Source organism: Panthera tigris, chromosome D1 (genome assembly GCF_018350195.1).
Source record: "Panthera tigris isolate Pti1 chromosome D1, P.tigris_Pti1_mat1.1, whole genome shotgun sequence".
NCBI classification, from domain to species: domain Eukaryota; kingdom Metazoa; phylum Chordata; class Mammalia; order Carnivora; family Felidae; genus Panthera; species Panthera tigris.
This window is the reverse complement of record NC_056669.1, coordinates 73,628,708-73,650,962: the sequence shown is the minus strand read 5'-3', so window position 1 is coordinate 73,650,962 and position 22,255 is coordinate 73,628,708. Positions and strand designations below refer to the sequence as shown.

The 22,255-nt window shown below is 41.6% G+C and overlaps 1 protein-coding gene across 5 annotated transcripts in view; it reads left to right on the top strand.

Annotated features, from left to right (window-relative positions):
- The window catches only part of HPS5 (HPS5 biogenesis of lysosomal organelles complex 2 subunit 2), a 39,585-nt gene extending 29,940 nt beyond the window's left edge, over positions 1 to 9,645 (top strand). For all 5 annotated transcript variants that reach the window (XM_042957346.1, XM_042957345.1, XM_042957347.1 and 2 more), the window contains 6 exons: positions 263 to 418; positions 1,167 to 1,286; positions 2,128 to 2,241; positions 3,629 to 3,735; positions 6,292 to 6,562; positions 7,697 to 9,645. In XM_042957346.1, the coding sequence (XP_042813280.1) occupies positions 263 to 418; positions 1,167 to 1,286; positions 2,128 to 2,241; positions 3,629 to 3,735; positions 6,292 to 6,562; positions 7,697 to 7,757 (829 nt within the window). In that variant the 3' untranslated portion in view covers positions 7,758 to 9,645. The remainder of the gene's footprint in view (positions 1 to 262; positions 419 to 1,166; positions 1,287 to 2,127; positions 2,242 to 3,628; positions 3,736 to 6,291; positions 6,563 to 7,696) is intronic.
- The last annotated feature ends 12,610 nt before the right edge of the window (positions 9,646 to 22,255 follow it).

Here is a 22,255-nt window from a genome sequence, read left to right as displayed (position 1 = left end):
ATGCAAGCAGGGGAGGGGCAGAGAGTGAGGGAGACACAGAATCTGAAGCAGGCTCCAGGCTCTCAGTTGCCAGCACAGAACCTGACTCGGGTCTGGAACTCACCATGAGATCATGACCTGATCCAAAGTTGGAAGCTTAACCACCTGAGCCACCCAGGCACCCCGATTGTCATTTTTATTTCTAATAAATGCTTAGATAATGTAACCAAGTTACATCATCTCATTGAAGTTGGAGACTAACTGGTTTTGTTTTTAAATGCAGATTGTATGAAACGTTTGGAGAATCTGCTCTTCGGTCCTTAATCAGGTTTTACCCATCTATTTTGCCTTCGGATGTCATGCAACTTTGTCATCATCATCCTGCTCAGTTTTTGGCCTATTTAGACAGTCTGGTGAAATCAAGGCCTGAAGATCAACGGTGAGAAGGCGAGAATATTTGCAGACTCTCTTTTCTTTTGATAAGGCATTGTTTCCTTTGTATAAGCTGTTGTTATGTTCTTACTGCCACCTGCCGCACAACTGACACACCTGTTATGGAAAGGATGGTTTGGCAGTCATGTACCGTTCTTTCACAGTCCACAACACATACCATAAATGTGCACATAGCTAGTGTACTTCTCTTCACTCTGTCTCAGGGATTCTCAGTGAATCAGTGATGATCAATGATGATCAATGTAAAATTAAACCCCTGCTTCACGTCCTACACTAAGGCAAATAAGCTTCCTTGTTGTCTCTGCTGGTGAGTGGATTTATTGCCACCTCTTTGTTGATAATATCCCAGCTTTTTGTGGATCTCAGTCCCAGATCTCATCTCTTTTTTAGACTGAGGTCTCATTTCCTATTTCCACATGGCCCTTGGTTTCAACACCTGCCCCCCCCCACCCCCCGCCCTTTCTTCATCTCATTGATTTACATTTGCCCTACTGGCTTTCATTTCTCTTTTTGTTTTAGGCCTTTTGGTATCTTCCTTATTATCTTGAGCTCAACTGTTCATTTAATAGGCTATTAGATTTTCACCAGCATTTCTAGACATTTTGTAGCAGAGGGTTTTCAAGTCATTTCATCTACTATTTTGGTCCCCTAATAACATTTTCCTCTTCACATTCCTACATTTTATGTTTCCTTTCTCAGCATGAAGATGATTTTTCTCCCCAACTTTCTTTTAGGCCATCCTTCCTTGAGTCCCTTCTACAACCAGAATCTTTAAGATTGGATTGGCTGCTTTTAGCAGTGACCCACGATGCTCCCCCAAGCACAAGCACTATGGATGATGAAGGAAACCCCAGGTATAAAAGTGCTCCTTCCAGCTCCGATGTTCTCCTAGAATGGAACTGCTTTATTCATTCATAGCATTCTGGGCTTACTTCAAGAATAGCTATGGAAGAGACTGACCCAAGTCATAGTAGTAAGGAAACTGAGTGTACTTCTTAGTGGTTCTGAACATTTTTTGAGTTACAGATCTCCGATGATTCCTTTCAGAAAAATGCACATCCTTGCACAATTTTGTACATGATTTCAGATAATTAAGCTCTTTCATGTATCCACTTTAAGAGTCCTTGATGGTTAAACCTGTATTAGAGGGAGGAAATTATATGTTTTCTTCCTGGAAATTTCTAGACATAGCTTGATTTGGGACTAAAAAAAAATAATCCATAAGAAATACATACTGATACATGTAATGTATTAGAAATGTCTCTTGTGTTTACCTCTAAGAGAAGCTTTTTAAAAGCCCCCCCCCCCGCCCCGCCATATGCCTATCATATATGCCTAGACAAAAGGTCTAGAAGGAGATACAGTGGCTGTCTATGAGTGAGAATTATAGGCTTCTTTCTTTTGCTTTTTATTACCTAAAATGTCTAATTTTAAAAAATAAACAGGTATTTGTTATAGGAAAAATAGCTATTTTTAATTTTTCAAAAGCTAAGTAAAAATGTTTGAAAAATATAATAATAATTGATATAATGATATGGATATTATAAAAATATAATAACAATGGGAAAAGTAAGTGACAATATGTTAATTATGTGACAAATATAATTAAACTCTATACTTATCAATTAGATGGTGCATAAGCATTTTGTAAAAAGTGTTTCATGTCTAATTCACTGAGAGTTGTTCATTTCACAGGCCCCATTCACACTTGCTTTCCTGGGGTTACAATCAGCTGCTGCTCCATCTCATTAAACTACCTGCAGATTTTACAACCAAAGAGAAAATGGCTGACATCTGTAGGTCTCATGGGTAAGTGAGAATTGTTTTAGAAGCTAAAGATTAGCTTCTTAGTTCATAACTTTATAGTGAAGGACCTGAATCGATATGCTTTATAATTTGGGAATTCTCTTTACTACAGAGAAGTGACTTTTATTTTAAGTGATAGTAAAGTAGATGTCTTTTTCTTTTAAAATTTTATACATATTTTTCTTTTGTGTAGAAGACATTGGCCTTTGCTAATTCCTCTCTCCCCCTGGTCCTTGGTAGCTAACTCCAGTTCTCAGGCACTTGGATGGTATTTAATTAAGCACCAGACTATGTGCTAAGAGTTAACAGTTGATACAGGGTTCCTGAGAAGGGAGAGATTAGAATGTGCTCAATAGAATTGTTGGTGAAGGACTTAGGGAGGAGGGAGGAGACTTTGGAGGTAAAGCCCTGAAGGCTGGACAGGATTTGTATTGATAAAGGAGCCCAAGAGGAGGGTGGGTCAGATGAGAGAAACAGCAAGAACAAGGGCATGAGAAACTGACCATTGCTTTTTATCCATACCGCATATTAGTTATTTATTGCCTGGCAGTGTTATCTTATGGCTCTACCTGGATTATAATCTTTTGGAGATAGGGACCAATGACTTTCTTTTTCTTTGTAATTTCTAATTCATACAGTGATAGGTACTTGATACATATCTGTTTATTGATAATAAGGGATGAAACTAGCCAGGTGTGGTAGGTGATGAAATCATGTAGGACCTTGAAAGCTCATCAGAAGAATTTATTGGTACAAAAATGACATGATAAAAATGGAGCTTTCTGAAAATCATCTCTGGTGTTGGAGATAGGAGGGCCAGCTAGGAAGCTGTCATAGTAATTCAGGTATGACTGAATTGGTGATGAGTATGGCAGCAGAAGGAGCACATCCAAGGGACATTCTGAGGGAAAATACAGTGGGACTTATAAACCATGGGTATAGCAAATAAAAGAGGGGGAAGAGTCAAGGAGAACTTACATAGTTTGCATATTTGGGGAAGAAATCTGAAAGTTTATAAAGTATATATAAGCTTACACATCTCATAACTAGTGCTTGGCCTCAAATATCAGTATTTATCTCTAGCTTTTATTCTTTTTTTCGTACACACTCTAGATCGAGGCTGTCTAATAGAATTGTCTATTAGATAATAGGAATATTATCTAGTTATTTCTAATTATTTCTATTATCTATTAGATAATAGAATAATGCTACCACATTGTCCAATATGGTAGCCATTAGCCACTTGAAAACTTGAAATATGGATTAGTCCACTGAAGAACTGACTTTTTATTTAATTTAAATTTAAGGCTAATGTCTACTTTATTGGACAGCACAGCTCCAGATAAATTCACTGTTTTTATTCCTTTCTTCAATTTTTGTTTCTTTAAAGTTTCTGGCCTGGGTATCTTACTCTTTGTTTGGAGCTGGAGAGAAGAAGAGAGGCCTTCACCAACATTGTGTGTCTTAACGATATGAGCCTGATGGAAGGGGACAATGGTATGTAAGTCCCAGTTGGTTACTTTTGGTTGTAGTATATTAGAAGCCACTGCAGAATTTTCAATAAGGATACTTGGTTGAACATTTCAGTGATCCTGTATGTAATCCTGGTTAGCTGTCAAATTTGTGGAGGTTTGTTTTGTTTTGCTTTGTTATTTATTTATTTACTTATTTTTTATTTAATTTATTAAGAGAGAGAGCATGAGCTGGGGAGGGCAGAGAAAGAGAGAGAATCCCAAGCAGGCTCTGCACTCTCAGTGCAGAGAGCATCTCAGGGCTTGATCTCATGAACCATGAGACTGTGACCTGAGCCAAAATCAAGAGTTGGACGCCTAACCAACTGAGCCACCCAGGTGCCCATTGTTTTGTTTTGGTTTTTATCAGTACCACTTAGTATATTATAAAATCATAATTAGAATAAACTATAGGCAATTTTTCTATTAACAAGTGCCTACTATGTGTTAGTCACTACACTAGACACTTTTCCATCTGCTGTTTAAATAACAAACCTTTGGGATATTTACTGTTATTTCTGTTTTACAGAAGTTATAACTGAGGTCTGGGGGAAGGACAGTTAGTTTCCCCAAAGCCACACAACTGGTGGAGCAGGTGTTCAGACCCAGGTCTCACTGACTGTCTTTAAAGTTTGTGCTCAGAATCTTTTCTCTGCACCATGTTGCCTTTTAACAGCCAACAGTTCAGTATCATTAAAATGAACTTAAAGTGGAGTGGCAGCCAGCTTTCCCAAGTATTTAAATACTTAAAAATTGTTTTTAAATTTTTATCAATCCAACACAGATAAAATGACAGAAGGCCAGGGCTTTGACACACTGATATCTGAGGTCTGAGAGTCCATCTTGGTCTGTTTTCTCATGTTGCTTTATTCCTCTCAGTGCAAAGATGCCAACTGCATGACATCAGGGTCCTTCATTCAGCAGTGTGACCTATAGCCTTTTGCAGCTCTATTGGTGTGGGAGAGGGAAAGTTAGAACAGAGCAAAAAAGCCAGTTCACTGGCAAGTGTTAGTTAGCTTCAGATGTCCCAACTATTGCAAAAATAATTATCATCTTTGTTTCAGAAATGAAGAGGAGGGGGGCACCTGGGTGGCTCGGTTGGGCGTCCGACTTCGGCTGAGGTCGTGATCTCGCGGTTTGTGAGTTCAAGCCCCGCATTGGGCTCTTTGCTGACAGCTCAGAGCCTGGAGCCTGCTTCAGATTCTGTGTCTCCCTCTCTCTGCTCCTCCCCACTCACGCTCTCTCTCTCTCTCTCTCTCTCTCTTTCAAAAATAAATAAAGCTTAAAAAAATTTTTTTTTAAAAAGAAACGAAGAGGAGACTATAAACATACATATCCTTCTGAAAAATAACAGAATAGTTAAGATGATATAGTTAACAGATAATAGTTAAGATAATATCTTAACAGAATAGTTAAGATGTACGTGGTTTACATTTTTAAAGTCATGATACAATGTTTGTTATAGATAAAAACTGAAAATTCAAGAAGCATAAACAAAATAAATCCCACTTAAAATCCTTTCTGCCCATTTTGTTAATAAAATAATAGTTGTTCTTACCCTTGGTGTGTTAAGTGGGGGTCTTTTCTTGACACTTCTCTTTTCCCCATAACTCATATTAATTGCTCTTCAAGGCGTTGTTAGTTTTATTGCCGGATGTGTATCTCATATCTGTCTACATATTTTTGCTCCACCACCAGCTCCCTGGTCCTAGCTACTCGCCTAGATGGCTGCAGTCACCTCAGAATAGTCATCTGGTTTCCATTTTCTCCCACCTTTAATCCATTTTCCCTGGAGCAGCCAGAAGGGTTCTTAAAAACAAAAATTGGATGACGTGGCTCCCTTCCTTGAAACATGCTACATGGAAATCAGAATAAAATCCAGGCCTTTGTGCACTGTAGGCCATTCTTTGAGTTCCTTCCTTGAATTCCAGTTCTGTTCTGTGCCAAGTTGCCTTCCATGTTTCCTTTGTCAGAAATGCAGGCTCCTTCACCCTCCATTCCCGACACCCTGCGACCTCACGCTTGTCCATATGTGAGGCACAGGCATGTGCATCTCTGAGCTTGCCCAGTCTTTCAGCTATTTGCTCATCTATCCCGTCCTCACAGAGCCCTTCTCAGATTCCCCCTAAACATGCCATTCTCTCTGATGGTTCCCTGACCTTTTCCTTTAATGCACTTAGCCCAGTTTATAAGTATAGATTTAGGTCTGTGTTTACCTCCTTTACTAGACTGAGCTCCAGAAGAGTGTAGGGCTCATCATGTCTGGTTGGTCTCACATTGCACATCATGTGCCTAGCCTAGACTGTACCCAAGGAGTCCTAAGTGAGCGAAATGAAGAATTTTGAAGCTAATGTTGTGACCTCTCCTATCATGAATTACTTATTCAACAAATGTTCAGAAAACAATTTTGTGTTAGGATGATATTATGTTCTTATGTTTTGGTTTTAAATGTTTTCACAATGGTTCTGACTGTCTCCTATATGCAGGCAGAGCATTAAGAGCCATTAGAGCCAAAATTGTGTGTTTCTGTGTGTTTGTGTAGGTTGGATCCCAGAGACTGTGGAGGAATGGAAGCTTCTCCTACATCTCGTACAGAACAAGAGTACAAAGCCAGCCCCCCAGAAGTCACAGAATGGGAACTTCAGTGATGGGCCTTCCCCCATCAATGTGGAAAATGTGGCACTTCTGTTAGCTAAGGCGATGGGCCCAGATCAGGCCTGGTCATTGCTACAGGAATGTGGTTTGACCCTTGAGCTGTCACAGAGGTTTACTAGAACCTGCGATATCCTAAGGATTGCGGAGAAAAGACAGAGGTAATAACCTGTCATGCCCTTGTCATGCCGTCTCCACAGGTGCTTGGGGAATGTGGAAGCTCAGAGATTTTCAGAAGGGGGTGGGGCTGTAGAGATCATTCAGTCCCAGCCCCTCACTAACAGATGAGGGGACTGAGATGCCTCTGCTAATTAAGGTGATTGAGGGAAGAGGCTAAAAGTAATTATTGTGTCTCATACTTGTGACCAAGACACTCTGTAAGTTCATGTGAATACCCAAATCTGGTGTGTACTCAGTTCTTGAAGACAGTTATTAGTACCAAATATCAAGTTGTCTCAGGACTTTTTTGCTTTTGTTTTAATTTTGGTAAAATACAGATAAAATAAAATTCACCATCTTAACCATTTTTAAATTTGGTTCAGTAGTGTTAATTATGTTCATATCATCTTGAAGACCTTAAACTTTACCCATTAAACAACAACTCCTCGTGACCCCCTCCATGCAGCTTCTCGTAACCACCAATCTATTTTCTGTCTCTATAATTTTGACTACAGTAGTCTCTTTGAGACCCTGCTTTCAATTCTTTTGGGTGTATACCCAGAAGTGGAATTGCTAGATCATATGGGATTCTAGTTTTAATTTTTTTCAGGAACTGCCATACTGTTCTCCATAGGGGCTGCACCATTTTACATTCCCACCAATGATGCACAAGGGCTCCATTTTCTCCATATTCTCACCAACAGTAGTTACGTTATTACTATTATTTTTTGATAGTAACCATCCTAATGGGCATGAGGTGAGAAGTATTTTGGTTTTTATTTGCATTTTCTTAGTGATTAATGATGTTGAACATCTTTCCATGTGCTTGTTGGCTGTTGTATACCGTCTTTGGAGACATTTCTATTCAAGTCTTTTTGCCTGTTTTTAAATCACGTTTTTTTGTTATTGTATGAATTTTTTATATATTCTGAATATTAACCCTTTATCAGATATATGATTTGTGATATTTTCCCCTATTGGATAGGATGCCTTTTCACTGTGTTGATTGTGTCTTTTGATGCACAGAATCCGTCAACTTTTTGAATCCTTTAATTCTTTGTGGGTTCAAAAAATTTTTTTTTGTAAGTAGAACAATGAAAACTAAATGTGCTTGTTTCTTTTCTTTGGGATTTCAGAGCCTTGATACAAAGCATGCTTGAAAAATGTGATCGGTTTCTCTGGTCTCAGCAGGCCTAGTGGAAGAAGATTCATCACAATGTCATAATATTTTGAGAAAAACTGAGTCATGCTCCTGAGCCTCCTGAACACATTTGCTGTGGAAGGAAAGGTACCACCTCAAAACCCTGCCACCTTCCTGGGAACACTTTTGTCAGTGTCCATAACTTCTGTATCTGTGGCTCTGTGAACTCAGTGTTTGTCAACCAGGGTTGAATTTTGAAAGGAATCAGTCCTTGTTTGCTGAATCGAAGTGTCCTGGAGTCCGAATGTGAAAGTTCACAGCTGAATTACAGTATTATTTTCCCCTTGCTAGTGAATCGGGGGAATTATTTTCCTATTGTGACTCTTCATGTAGGAACAGAAGTTTCTCATCCTGCTTATAATGAAGACAGATAAAGTCATTGGCAGGAGTTGAATTTTTTTTATATCTTACCTGGAATAGTTGAGAAATTTATTGACATAAGACTGGGCATAACGGAATTAACACATAAAATACACGAAACACTGAAGATTCAGATTAGATATTTACATGAAATGGCCCCATATTTAAATTGAGCTAATTTAAAAAATATTTTTCTCCAATATTTGACATTTTCTAATCTGAACATATATACAAATGACTAATTTATTACCAGAAATGTTTTATCTCTAATCTTTCCTAAACAGTGCTCCAAAGGAATCATGCACCTTTAAAAATTATTTTTTTTAAAGCCATAATAAAGGAAAGCTTAAGTACTAACAAAGACTGCAGCGAGCACTTGTGTCATTGAAGCCATGCACTAGAATGCCTCCATCAAGCTCCTGTATGTTTGCATAGCATGTTACATTAATGATACATGTAAAATCTGGTTAAGTTTTTATTTGAATAGAATACAGACATGAAGTTTATTGTGAGCAATTTGCAGGAAGGTGTTGGAGTAAGCTCAACGTGGAGTAAGAAAAGTATTGGATACGTTGAATGATTCGCTTCTTTTTTTCATTCAGAACACAGCCAAAGAACTATAGACAGAAATTGCTGTCATGCGTCCACATGATATTCAGATATCATGTAACCAGATGGGTTGAAGACATTATCAGAGAAAGAAGGCTTCACAAAGTTTCTTAGAGTTTTGGGAAGCTTGGAAAATCTAACAATTGTGGTCTACAGTGGGGGTGGGGGTGGGGGTGGAGTGTGTGTGTGTGTGTGTGTGTGTGTGTGTGTGTGTGGTGTTTCCCCTTATCAAACAATTTCCTGACACCAGTTGGGTGTCCTACAATGCAACCCAATTCTGACACTATTGACCCAAAGGCAGCATCAGATCCCACAGGTAAAGGGCTCAGTCCCAAAAAACTCTCCTCCACTTTAGACACTGATTCCAAGTCCAGGTTGTTAACTATACTTCTGACCAAGAAGAAACATTTTATTTACTAGATTGCCAACTTCTTATAAAAGGATGTAATTTAGGAACAGCCAGATAGAAGACACATGTAGGGCAGGGTACGGGGAAAAGCTTAAGGAGCTTCCATGTCTGCTCTAAGCGCCACCTTCTCCAAATCTTTGTGTTCCCAATCTAGAAGCTCTCTGAATCAAGTTCTCTGCGTTTTTTTTATACCTTCATTACAGGGGCGTGATTAATTAAATCATTTGTCATTAGCTATTGAACTCAATGTCCAGTCCCTTTCCCTTCCTGAAGTCAGGGGTGGGGCTTGGGGGATGAGACTGAAAGTACAAGACACCTCTATGGCACTCATCACTTGGGAAATTCTAAGGGCTTTAGGAGCTCTGTGCCAGAAAAGAGGAAGACGAAATATATATTTCTTACTATAAGTCACAATATCATACCTTCCCACTAGCATTAGCTGGATTTTGGCTGTATTGGATTATGTTGAATGTGAGTCTGTACTAAGGTAAAGAGCAAGAACCCTCCCTTCACTGTCTCTCAGCTTTTGTCATTACATAATGACATACTGTCCACAAGAGAAAAGAAATCTCAGGAGACAGCCTGAACTGGCACAGTCGTGCAGTCATTTCCTAACAGATTATTCTAGGGCATATTACAGCAATCCTCATTTGCCAAAAGGGTACAGAGAAATTCATAGCACTAAAAAACATAATTGCATCATCTGAATTTATCTTCCAAAGTAAACCAAGCAACAACAACAAAAGTCCCCTTCAGTTAAACATTTAAATTTCATCAGTCTAGTTGGCTATTAGGCAGTGTTTTCAAATACAACTTGTATCTTTGACTTCCCTGGAGATGGCTGGACAGTGATTCATGGTTGCATCAGTTTTAACAGGGCCACAGATTCGCATAGTGGCTGAGAGCCTGGGTTCTGAGGTACACTGTCTAGCTCTGAATGTTGCTGTGTGTCTTTCTAAGTGACCTTGGGAGAGTTACTTTGTTTTCTGAGTTTCAGTTTTCTCATCTATATTATGGGGACAGTAGTAGCAGTCACTCAGGATAGTTTGAGAATTAACTGAGGTCATAAATGTGAAGCACAGAACACAGTGCCTGGCGCATAGGTTAGAGCCAGCTGTTAGTGACACATGAGACTAGAGTGCAGGGCAGTAGTGCTTGTGACCAGTGCATGGGTAATAAATATTAGCTGTCATTTGAAAGGTATGGAATATCCTTTTACTGCTTTTACCCTGTAGTGATCAGACCCATGTAAACTGGTTTGTATGAATCTGAGAGAGTGAGAAGACCAAAACTGAAGTTAGTAATTTCCTTGTATGTGTTAAATCTGTCCCCGTTCTGCCCAAGGCTCAAAACCTTGTAGTCATCCCTGCCTCTCCCGCTCCTCAACCCTCACTTCTAGTCATCAGATAAATCCTGTCAATACTGTGTTGGTGGTGTTCTCCAGAGGTCGTTTTTTTCTCCAGTCTCCGTTGCTGCCCATCCACATTCTCGTTACTCCTTGCTTGCCTGAACGCTTGGAGCAGTCTTAGTGACCTTTCTTTCTTCACGTCTAAAGTCTTGCCTTCTCCACTGCCGCCACTCAGTCTCAGCTCCTCAAAGTGTAAGCACCTAGTATCACCCAAGTTAGGTGATTGACAAACTTGCTGTATGTCAGAGTCACCACAGGAGCACGTGAAAGATAACTGATTTCAGGGATCCTGGCCCAGACCTGGAGTCTATACATTTAGGGTCTAACTTTATCCTCAATTGACCTCCCACCCCCATATCGTTCCTAGATTTAGATACAGAGTTATTTATCCTGGCTTATAGATGAACCCCTGTCTTGGTCCCATGGGAACTTAATTAGACATCCACTGTCAGAATCCTTGTCCTCTCGAGACAGCCTTAATCATGCCTTTTCCCAATCAGAAACTTTCAGACTCCCCTCTGCTTTCAAAATAAAACCCAAATCCTTGAGCCTGTCATTGAAGGCCCTCCGTGACTTGTTTCCAAACTCCGTTTCTCGGCTCCAGAGTTTGTCCTTCATCCTGGGTTCTCTGTTTCTTGGATACGCTCTGCACTTGGACCTCTGGTTGTGCTTCTGCTTAACCTGGACATGTCCTTTGCCCCAGTCCCCACCTGCTGAAACCCACCAGGGTTCTGTGCCTTCAAGTTCTATATGTCAAGTTTGGTTGTTTTAAAATGTGATAACATACAGGTAACTTAAACCTTACCATCTTAACCATTTTTGTGGCAGAACAAGGGGCTGAAATCTCTCCTCCTGCCAGGAAACAGTAACTTTAGAGTGGGTTCAGAGCTTTCCCTACCCTTTCACTTAGAAGAAACCTGCATACCACTAAACTTCCCGAATAGCACTACAGAATTACAACACACGCTGCTGTGTGAGATGGGGAGTCTGGAGTTTCCAGTCAGTCCTGGTCTAATGGATCAGATACAAACCACAGAAGAAGGCTGGGAAAATTTCCACTTGATAATTCTTTCCAGAGGGCTCAGAGAAGTACTACCTGGCACCACTGTGTCTTAAACAGAGAATGTTTTCCCATCTTGCCCAAGTAATACATTATTCCAGCTGGGTGACTCTGAGTCAGTGTGAATATTCAAGGTGATGGTTCCCGCTAGTGATGCGGCACTGTTACCGGTAGGCAGAGCCTGGGTTTAGTGACATCGTGTCAGTGGTCTTGATCCCCCTGTAGCTTTTCCTAATAAACCTCCTGTCTTTATAGCATGAGGCCCATACTTAGCCAGGGCCCTGGGCCTGCTTGAATGCCCTGCTTTCATCATCTTGGAATTTTTAATAATTTCTGAACACATTTTTATTTTGCATTGGGACCCATTACATTAAGTAACTGGCCCTGGCTGCCACAGTAGATCTGAGGTGGGGCCTGAGATTTTGCATTTTTTAAAAAATTTTTTTAATGTTTATTTTTGACAGAGACAGAGCATGAGCGGGGGAGGGGCAGAGAGAGAGGGAGACACAGAATCCAAAGCAGGCTCCAGGCTCCGAGCTGTCAGCACAGAGTCTGACGCGGGGCTCGAACTCACAGACCACGAGACCCGATCTCACAGATCATGACCTGAGCTGAAGTCAGACGCTCAACCGACTGAGCCACCCAGGCGCCCCTGAGATTTTGCATTTCTAACAGGATCCCAGGTGATGCTTCCTTGAGTCACCCTTTGAGTAGCAAGGCTCAGTCTGAAGTCTGGTAGCAACTTAGAAGGAATCTGAAGGACAATATGGATCCAAGGCCCCTGGCAGCTGGATTACTTGCCACATTAAGGGAAACGTGAATTTTTGTATTCCTTAAGCTTCTGTGTTTTTGTTACAGCCAGTTAGCCTTACCCTAATTAGAGGAAGTGAGGTAGAGCCAGTCTCACAACTTGTTGTGTTCTCAGTTTGTTTAGGCTTAAATAATTTTGGAGAAAGAGCCTTCTCTGAAGTATGCCTAGAAACTTGCCTCCAAATGTGTCAAACACAAGCTCAGGCTCTCTGGTTCCTCCTCCAGTGTTGGTGGGTGCCTATTGGAATGGCCTTTTTAATCTTGGAGACTGGAGTTGGAGTTTGAAATTAGAGGAGAAGAAGATGAGGCAGTGTGGCCCAGGTTTACCAGAATTCGGTTTTGATGTTTGGAGGCAAATCCTAACCAATAAAAACTTGCTTCTCCTTGTCCTTCAAACCTGTCTCCCGTGGGGAACTTGTGGCTCGGATATTCCTTGGATCCCCTAACCATAATGGTCATTGTATCACCTTAATTTTACTCCAACCTCTAACTACTTTTGTTGTAGGAAAACAAAAATAAGTTATCTTAACCAAAATACGAGGTGGAGTGTAGCAGATCCAACCCCGTTGCTAAGAATGTCTCCATATCCCTACCAAGCCCCGTAGCACTCAGTCCCTCAAAGAGCACTGTGTTCCAGATCACATCCCCCTGGGGTGGCATCTGGTTTGTGGCATTACCAGGCTCACGGCTGGTTCATTCCACAAGTCCGTGGTAGCTTACATTTCTTTGTCCTTCCTAGTGTCCCTGCCTGTCTCCCTGTCTTGGCTAACCAGCTTCTTTCCCTCTTCTCTCTTTTATCCTCAACCTAAGATCCAATCAATCCCTTCATTCGTGAGTGAATTTACTGTCCATATGTTGGAGATGCCTGTGCTTTTCTTTTTTCTTTCCTTTTTTTCAATTTTTATTAGTACAAGCGAGAGGGGGGTAGAGGGAGAAAGAGAGAGAGAGAGAGAGAGAGGCAATCTTAAGCAGACTCCATGCTCAGCACAGGTCTTGATGTTGGGCTCAATTCCACGACCCTGGGATCATGACCTGAACCCAAATCAAAGAGAGTTGGATACTCTACTGAGTGATTCACCCAGGCACCCTGCTGCATATGTTTTTTCCATGAGCTTTAGAAAAGCACAAGGTTTTGGTATATCAGATATGGCTTACGTACTATTTCAGATCCTCTGGCCCCCTCCTTTTCCTGCAGCCACTTCTACAATGATGATTCCATCGTTTATGAGCATTGATCCATTTCATGCAGGTGCAACCTGCTTTGGGTCTGTTCCACAGCCTTCTGTTCCATACACTAGGGAAATCCACAGGGCACTGAGCATGTGCACAACCATGGAATGTAGAAAGGTTAATATTCAAGGGGTCACACTTAACCACTGGAGATGGAAGCCAGTTAATAGGTGCTTTTCTTTTTGAATCGTGGTGGATAGTGCTCAGGTATCTTTTATGACATTCCTCAGAAGTCGCAGTGGGATTGAGCTCCGGGTATAAGGCTCTTAATTATGGCCTGCTCCATTATGCATCCTTATGTTGGCCATGCTCCCTCCCTGGTCTACACCCCTGTCTCTCACTCCTGCTCACTGGGGTTGTTTCCAAGTAAAGTACCAGAGAACCTAGGGGAGGTGGTGGGGGTGAGGACGGCAGGAGGTGAGGGGATTCTTCTATTCTTTGAGGCTTTATCACCTAGACTTAGTCTGTTATTCAAGTGAAGGATCCATTAGGTAAGAAATAGCAGTCATCCAGCCATCATTGCTGGTTGGATTGTCTCTCCCCTGACATGACCTGCTTCCTTAACCTTCCCCCTACTCTGATGTCCTCAGATTCCCACAGCTAAGCCCCCTGACTTCCCTACCTGCAGGTACAGCTCAGCTCATGGCTTGGTGTAGAAAGCACTGAAGGATCGTCAATCTAACCTCCAGGCAGCCCTCCAACTACAGCCTGGGGTACCAGGGAGAATGGCACATCCATACTTACTCAATAGTGAGAGACCCCACGGGCCCAGGGCCCATCAGATGGTGCCCCAGATGCCAAACAGAGTCCAAATTGTGACACAGCTGGGGCTCTATACGCACCCTCACTGCTCACCTGCCTACAGACCCTAGCTGGATCTTGCCTAGACCAAAAATGTTTCCATTTCTCCCCAAACAATTACCTCAGCAGTGGAGGCTTTTATCTCACTGACCTATTAACTGTAAATCCCCATCAGAGAACTAGGGACTATTATTTCTTATTAGTACTGCTCAAGGAAGTAGTGTGGGTGAAGGGAAAAGCCTTAAGCCAGACTGCCTGCATTCAAATCCTGGCTTTACCACTCACTAGATCTGTGATCTTGAGCAAGGTACTCAGTCTCTCTGTCCCCCAGTGTCCACATCTGAGAAATAATCTACACCTGTAGAGTTGTGGCACCCTGTGGGAATAGAATAAGCTCAGTAAATGAGCCATTATGACTAGTGTTATTATTCAGTAATCTTCTGGCCAATCTCAGTAATCCTGGTGTTTTTTTTTTTAACTGAAATATAGTTAACATTTCACACTAAACATAGCAAGAGTTTTCCTTTTTTTGTTTGTTTTGTTTTTGTTTACTAAAAAAGTGCCAGTATGCACGAGCAGGGGAGGGGCAGAGAGAAAGGGAGACAGGATCCCAAGTGGGCTCTGCGCTGACAGTGGAGAGCCTGATGTGGGGCTCAAACCAAGAAACCACAAGATCCTGACCTGAGCCGAAGTTGGACATTTAACCGACTGAGCCACCCAGGTACCCTTACTTTTCTTTTTTCATAAGGAGAGGATAATAGTATTTTCTAGAAAATTTCCCTATGCATAAGATAAACAACAGATTCTTTTGTTGTCTTACCAAGATAATATTAAACAGAATTAAAAAAAAAACAACTCTGCTATGTAACATGGATATTATCTGAGAAGACTGCATAGTATTCCATCTTATGTGTGTGATACACATTACTTGATGACTGTTCTTTTCCTTTTCCCCGCTGGGCCCTAATCTATTATTTACATTTTTTTCCTCATACAGTTTTTAACTGAGATATAATTCACATACCATAAAATTCACCCTCTTTATCCTATTGAGGGGTTTCTTAGTATATTTACCAGGTTGTGTAGCCATCACTTCTGTGCAATTCCAGAATATTTTCATCATCCCAGCAAGAAACTTCATACCCTTTAGCAGTCACTCCCTCTCCCCCACTCCTTCCAGGCCATGGCAGCCACTAATCTCTCTTGCCTCTGGACTTGTCAATTCTGGACATTTCATACACATATATTCATATTATAAATCGCCTTTTGTGTCTGGATTTTATTTAGCCTAATGTTTTCAAGGTTCATTCTTGTTTTTAAGGTTCATTCTGCGCTGTCAGCACAGAGCCAGACTTGGGACTTGATCTCATGAACTGCGAGATCATGAACCAAGCCAAAGTCAAGAGTCAGATGCTCAACCGACAGAGCCAACCATGCACCCCTATGCAGTATTACTTCTGATTAAGGAACTCATTTTGCAACAGATAAAACATGACAATGGACCTATACTTATGGAGCTCACTGGTTTAACCATGTTCCCCATGATCTTGAAGTAGCCAGCTGGGTAGAATGGTGGAATAACTTTTTGAAAACAGGTACAGTGCTAGGTAGTTGGCAACACCTTGCAGGGATAGGGCAATGCCCTCCCCACCCTCACCAAGGATATGGTATGTGCTTTAGATCAGTGTCCAATATATGCTACTGTTTCTCCCATAGCCACAATTCATGGGCCCGAGAATTAAGGCAAGGAAGGGATAGTGACTTCTCTCACTAATACCCCTACTGACCCACTAGCAAAATTTTTGTTTTCCATCCTTGTGACTTGAGGTTCTGGTGGTCTAAAAGACTTAGGTCCAAAGAGAGAAACCACCCAAGGGTGGGAAGAGTCCACCTATGGACGACAGCTTGCGCCCATGCCTGTGGAATTCCAGCCCATTTGTGATCCTCCCTGCTTGGTTGAATGGAAAACAGGTCTTCTTTATAGACTTTGAACTTACTTAGTCAGCCCTCACCATTGCATAAGCAAATTCCTTGTGAGAAATCTAAATCTGTCTTTATGATCCTGTTCCTGTAAACAACTTATAGTACCAAATTCTGAGTCAGAGTTCAACCAGAGGACCGGAACCAATAGGATATATATATGTATATATTAGTGGACTTATTACAAGGAACTGGCTTACACGGCTCTAGGGGCAGGCTAAGCAGACAGGATAGGCAGTCAGGATGGTGCCATACAGAGGGAAGGAGAGCAATTGTAGGCGACTACTTGGAGACCAGTTTGGGGAAGACCTAAGCCTTTTTCTTCTTCTTCTTCTTCTTCTTCTTCTTCTTCTTCTTCTTCTTCTTCTTCTTCTTCTCTTCTTCTGCTTCTGCTTCTGCTGGTGCTGCTTCTTCTTCTGCTGCTGCTGCTTCTTCTTCTTCTTCTTCTTCTTCTTCTTCTTCTTCTTCTTCTTCTTTTAATTTACATCCAAGTTAGTTAGCATATAGTGCAACAGTGATTTCAGGGGTAGATTCCTTAATGCCCCTTACCCATTTAGCCCATCCCCCCTTCCCACAACCCCTCCAGTAACCCTCTGTTTGTTCTCCATATTTAAGAGTCCCTTATGTTTTTATCCCCCTCCCTGTTTTTATATTATTTTTGCTTCCCTTCCCTTGTGTTCATCTGTTCTGTGTCTTAGAGCCCTCATATGAGTGAAGTCATATGATATTTGTCTTTCTCTGACTATCTAATTTCGCTTAGCATAATACTCTCTAGTTCCATCCACATAGTTGCAAATGGCAAGATTTTATTCTTTTTGATTGCTGAGTAATACTCCATTGTGTATATATACCACATCTTCTTTATCCATTCATCCATTGATGGACATTTGGGCTCTTTCCATACTTTGGCTATTGTTGACAGTGCTGCTATAAACATTGGGATGCATGTGTCCCTTCGAAACACACACCTGTATCCCTTGGATAAATATCTAGTAGTGCAATTGCTGCGTCGTAGGGTAGTTCTATTTTTAATTTTTTGAGGAACCTCCATACTGTTTTCCGGAGTGGCTGCACCAGCTTGCATTGCCACCAACAATGCAAAAGAGATCCTCTTTATCCACATCCTCGCCAACATCTGTTGTTGCCTGAGTTGTTAATAATGTTAGCCATTCTGATAGGTGTGAGGTGGTATCTCATTGTGGTTTTGATTTATATTTCCCTGAGGATGAGTGATGTAGAACATTTTTCATGTGTTGGTTAGCCATCTGGATGTCTTCTTTGGAGAAGTGTCTATGCATATCTTTTCCCCATATTCACTGGATTGTTTTTTTGAGTGTTGAGTTTGATAAATTCTTTATAGATTTTGGATACTAAGCCTTTCTCTGATATGTCATTTGCAAATATCTTCTCCCATTCCTTCAGTTGCTTTTTATTTTGATGAGGTCCCAGTAGTTCATTTTTGCTTTTGTTTCCCTTGTCTCCAGAGACGTGTTGAGTAAGAAGTTGCTGTGGCCAAGATCAAAGAGTTTTTGCCTGCTTTCTCCTTGAGGATTTTGATGGCTTCCTGTCTTACATTGAGGTCTTTCATCCATTTTGAGCTTATTTTTGTGTATGGTGTAAGAAAGTGGTCCAGGTTCATTCTTCTGCATGTCACTGTCCACTTTTCCCAGCACCACTTGCTGAAGAGACTGTCTTTATTCCATTGGATATTCTTTCCTGCTTTGTCAAAGATTACTTGGCCATACGTTTGTGGGTCCATTTCTGGGTTCTGTATTCTGTTCATTGATCTGAGTGTCTGTTCTTGTGCCAGTACCATACTGTCTTGATGATTACAACTTTGTAGTATATCTTGAAGTCTGGGATTGTGATGCCTCCAGCTTTGGTTTTCTTTTTCAAGATTACTTTGGCTATTTGGGGTCTTTCTAGTTCCATACAAATTTTAGGATTGTTTGTTCTAGCTCTGTGAAGAATGCTGGTGTTATTTTGATAGGGATTGCATTGAAAATGTAGATTGCTTTGGGCAGTATTGACATTTTAACGATATTTGTTCTTCCTATCCAGAGCATGGAATCTTTTTCTTTTTTGTGTGTGTGTGTCTTCAATTTCTTTCATAAGCTTTCTATAGTTTTCAGTGTATAGATTTTTCACCTGCTTGGTTAGATGTATTCCTAGGTATTTTATGGGTTTTGGTGCAATTGTAAATGGGATCGATTCCTTGATTTCTCTTTGTTGCTTCATTGTTGGTATATAGGAATGCAACCGATTTCTGTGCATTGATTTTATATCCTACAATGTTGCTGGATTCATGAATCAGTTCTAGCAGTTTTTTGGTGGAATCTTTTGGGTTTTCTTACCTAAGCCTTTTTCTAAAGGCCTTCCAACTGATGAAGCCAGTTGCACGTAGGATAACCCCTCATTTGATTAAAGAGAATTTATTAAGGACTTTAATCATGTCTGCAAAAAAACCTCACAGCAGCATCTAAATCAGTGTTTGAATAACTGAGGGAAGATGTGTGTATACAACAAAGTGACTCCATTTCCCTTCATCCTTTCACTCTGGACAGAATAGCTCTTACAGCCCATCCACCTAGACTCACAGTCAAAGGGAACTGTGAGGACTGTAGTTCAGCCTAGCCAAGTTGACACATCGAAAAGCCGTCACTGGGCCAGGGCCGGGTTGGGGGGAGGCAGGTGGATGGGGGGATCGAAATTTTCATGTCTAATGAGAAAGCTTGCAAAACATTGCTAGGAAACTATTTTTTTCTAAGATAAAGTGAAATTATGTCCACCTTAGATGGTACTTTAGTATAGATTTTGGTATAGATTTGGGTATTCATCTTTAAGTGAAACATTTCCACATTCTGCAGACCAAAACCTGTATCAAATCTCCCCACCCTCTACAAGTCCCAGACACCACTCCCAGATCTGTCATCCTGTGCAGAATACTTTTCTTTCTGCTTCATTCATTCACTCAGTAAATGTTTACTGAGCCTCTACTATGAGCCAGGAGCTGTGGCAGGTACTCTGGGACAAGGATGACATACAGCAAGATAGACATGCTTTTTGCCCTTTGTGATGAGTCCTGGGGGCAATAATGTACAACCATAGCAGGTACAACTGGACTCCCTCAGGTTCCTTCTCCCTCTGAAATGTTAGGTATCTCCTGACCACATTCTCTTTACCTTCCTTCCTTTCTCATGAGTCACTCCTTACTCCTTTTCAGGTTAACCCATCATCTATGAGCCTACCTCATCCCCTCCTTTTTACTAATTAGTTAAAAAATAAATTATTTCAATCATTCATTCATTTATTCAGTAAGTGTTGAGGTTCTAGTATGTTACCAGATACTTTGCTTAGTGCCAGATATTTAAAGTTAAATAAGACAGAAATTGTTAACTAGGATGGAAGACAGACCAAGAAAAACAAACAAAAACAAAACAGAATAACAGAAAAATGTAAAGCAAAAAATAAGAAAAATCATCCTAGATATTGATGCCTGGTAGGAAGGGGAGAATAGCATGGTAGGTGACTCAGAGCAGTCAGAGAAGGCCTCTCTGAAGAGCGATTTCACGTGAGAGACACAGGATGAGAAAGGAGCAGCCGTGTGAAGAGCTGGTGAATTGAGTGTTCTAGGCAGAGGGAACATCACGTACAAACATCCTATGGCAAATTAGAGCTTGACTTTTTGGTGGAACTGAGGGAAGACCAATGCTGGAGAGCAGTGGGCGAAGAGGGTGTGACAAAGAGGGTGATATAATGAAGACAATTGACATCTCTCAGGAAGGTGGGAGAAGGCAGGTGTGCTGGACTTTGCTCAGAGGCCTCTTGATACGAGGACGAATATGTCACTTGTTTGGGGCCACGCCCCAAAGTCGGTGGTGGACAAGAGCTACTTTACCGGAGCGGTGGGTACAGAGGCCAGGCTGGAGCAGGTTCAAGTGTGAGTCTGAAGGCAGGAATCAGACAGTGTAGGTGGGTGGCTTTTTCAACAAGTCAGACCAGGAGGAGGAAGAGGAGAAGGTGCAAGAGTGAAAAGTGAGGTGGGCTGAGTCCGGGTTTTCAATGTGGTAATTTATCGGGGAAACGGTTGGTGAGTGCCTGGACCGTGTGAGGTGTAGCACATTCGATGATGAGCAAGCTGCGGTGCCCGTCCTCAAACAAGTCAGGCATCTCCCGATTATAAGTGCTCTCCTGCCCGTTTAAACCTGGTGCTGAGATCCAGGAAGGAGAGAGAGGCCTCCCCCCTCACCCCGCTGAAGCCCTTGGCCTTGTACAGCACATCCCAGGTTCTGGAGGCAGACACACCAGCCTGCAATCCTGGCTCTGCACCCTTACGTGGGCAACACTGCACAAGGTCCTAACTGTGTGCCTCTAAACCTGGTTCTCCAGCTGAGAACTGCAAAAACTTTTTCTGTGGCTTAAGTCAAATAAGGCAGGGACAGAATAGAGCACAGTTTGGCATTTGCAAACGAAGAAAATGGCAGCTACCTTATTAATTAGTATTCACCAGCCTCCCACACCCCAGCAGAGTTTGGATTGTCACCAGCGTGCGCTTCAGTGGAGGCTTTTATTAAGTTGTAAGTGTTTATCTACAATCTGACTTTCTAGAACATTAGACATCATCAAAAGAAAAGTTATGTAGAAAGTAGAAAGCGGGTGCCTGGGTGGCTCAGTCGGCCAAGCGTCTGCCTCTTCGTTTTGGCTCAGGTCATGATTTCACAGTTCGTGAGTTTGAAGCCCACATCGGGCTCTGTGCTGACAGTGCAGAGCCTGCTTGGGATTTTCTCTCTCTCCCTCTCTCTTTGCCCCTCCCCCGCTTGCACGCACACTCTCCCAAAATAAACTTTTAAAAGTAATTATCTTACTAAAAAAAAGAAAGTAGAATGAAAATGTTTTATGAACTGTAAACTACTGTTCAGATATGAGTTATGTTAGACTTGAAATCTATTAGGGGAACTGACATATTGAAGAAGCAGAGGGAATGCTGTAAAGAGGCCAGGAGGTGTGAATGAAGCTCTGTGAGAGCCCCAAACTCTGCCCCAGAATGGAGTGAGTGGGCTACTGGGATGGTTCTTCAAGAAAGTAGAAGTTTTATCTGGATCTGAGTTCAAGGACAGTAGGAATAAAGATGAGAGAAACTACTATGAGAGCCATTCCTCACGTAGGACCAAAGGAACTGGTTAAAACTGTCACTGGGGACAGGGGTTGGTGTTTGGGAAGGCAAGACATCAGTTGCCGGAACCCCTGGGATTAGACTTTCCAAAGCCTAATGAAAAGAGGCCACTGAGGGACAAGGTGCAGAGGCAGAAGAGGACACAGTGACTGGGCAGTGAACAGGTGGGGACATAGAGAGGCCTCAGCATGATAAGGGTAGGAAGTGGAGAGAGGTATGAGAGGAGATATCAAAGGAGAGATTCCATGTAGAACTTCAGTATATTGAAGACCCCTCATCAGTCAGGGGCCAGTCAGCAAACAGAAACCAGGCAGTATTTTCAAGAGGAAGGTTTATGGGTTTTGTTTTGTTTTGTTTTGTTTTAATATTTATTTAAGGGGCATCTGGGTGGCTTGGTCAGTTGAGCATGCGACTTCAGGTCACGATCTCATGGTTTGTGGGCTCAAACCCCATGTCAGGCTTTGCGCTGACTACACGGAGCCTACTTTGGGTTCTCTGTCTCCCTCTCTCTATGCCCTTCCTCTGTTCACACTCTCGCTCTTTCTCAAAAATAAACATTAAACTTTCATTAAAGTTTTATTTATTATTAAGTAACCTCCACAGCCAATATGGCTCAAACTCACACTTCAAAATCAAGAATTACGCTTTTGCAAC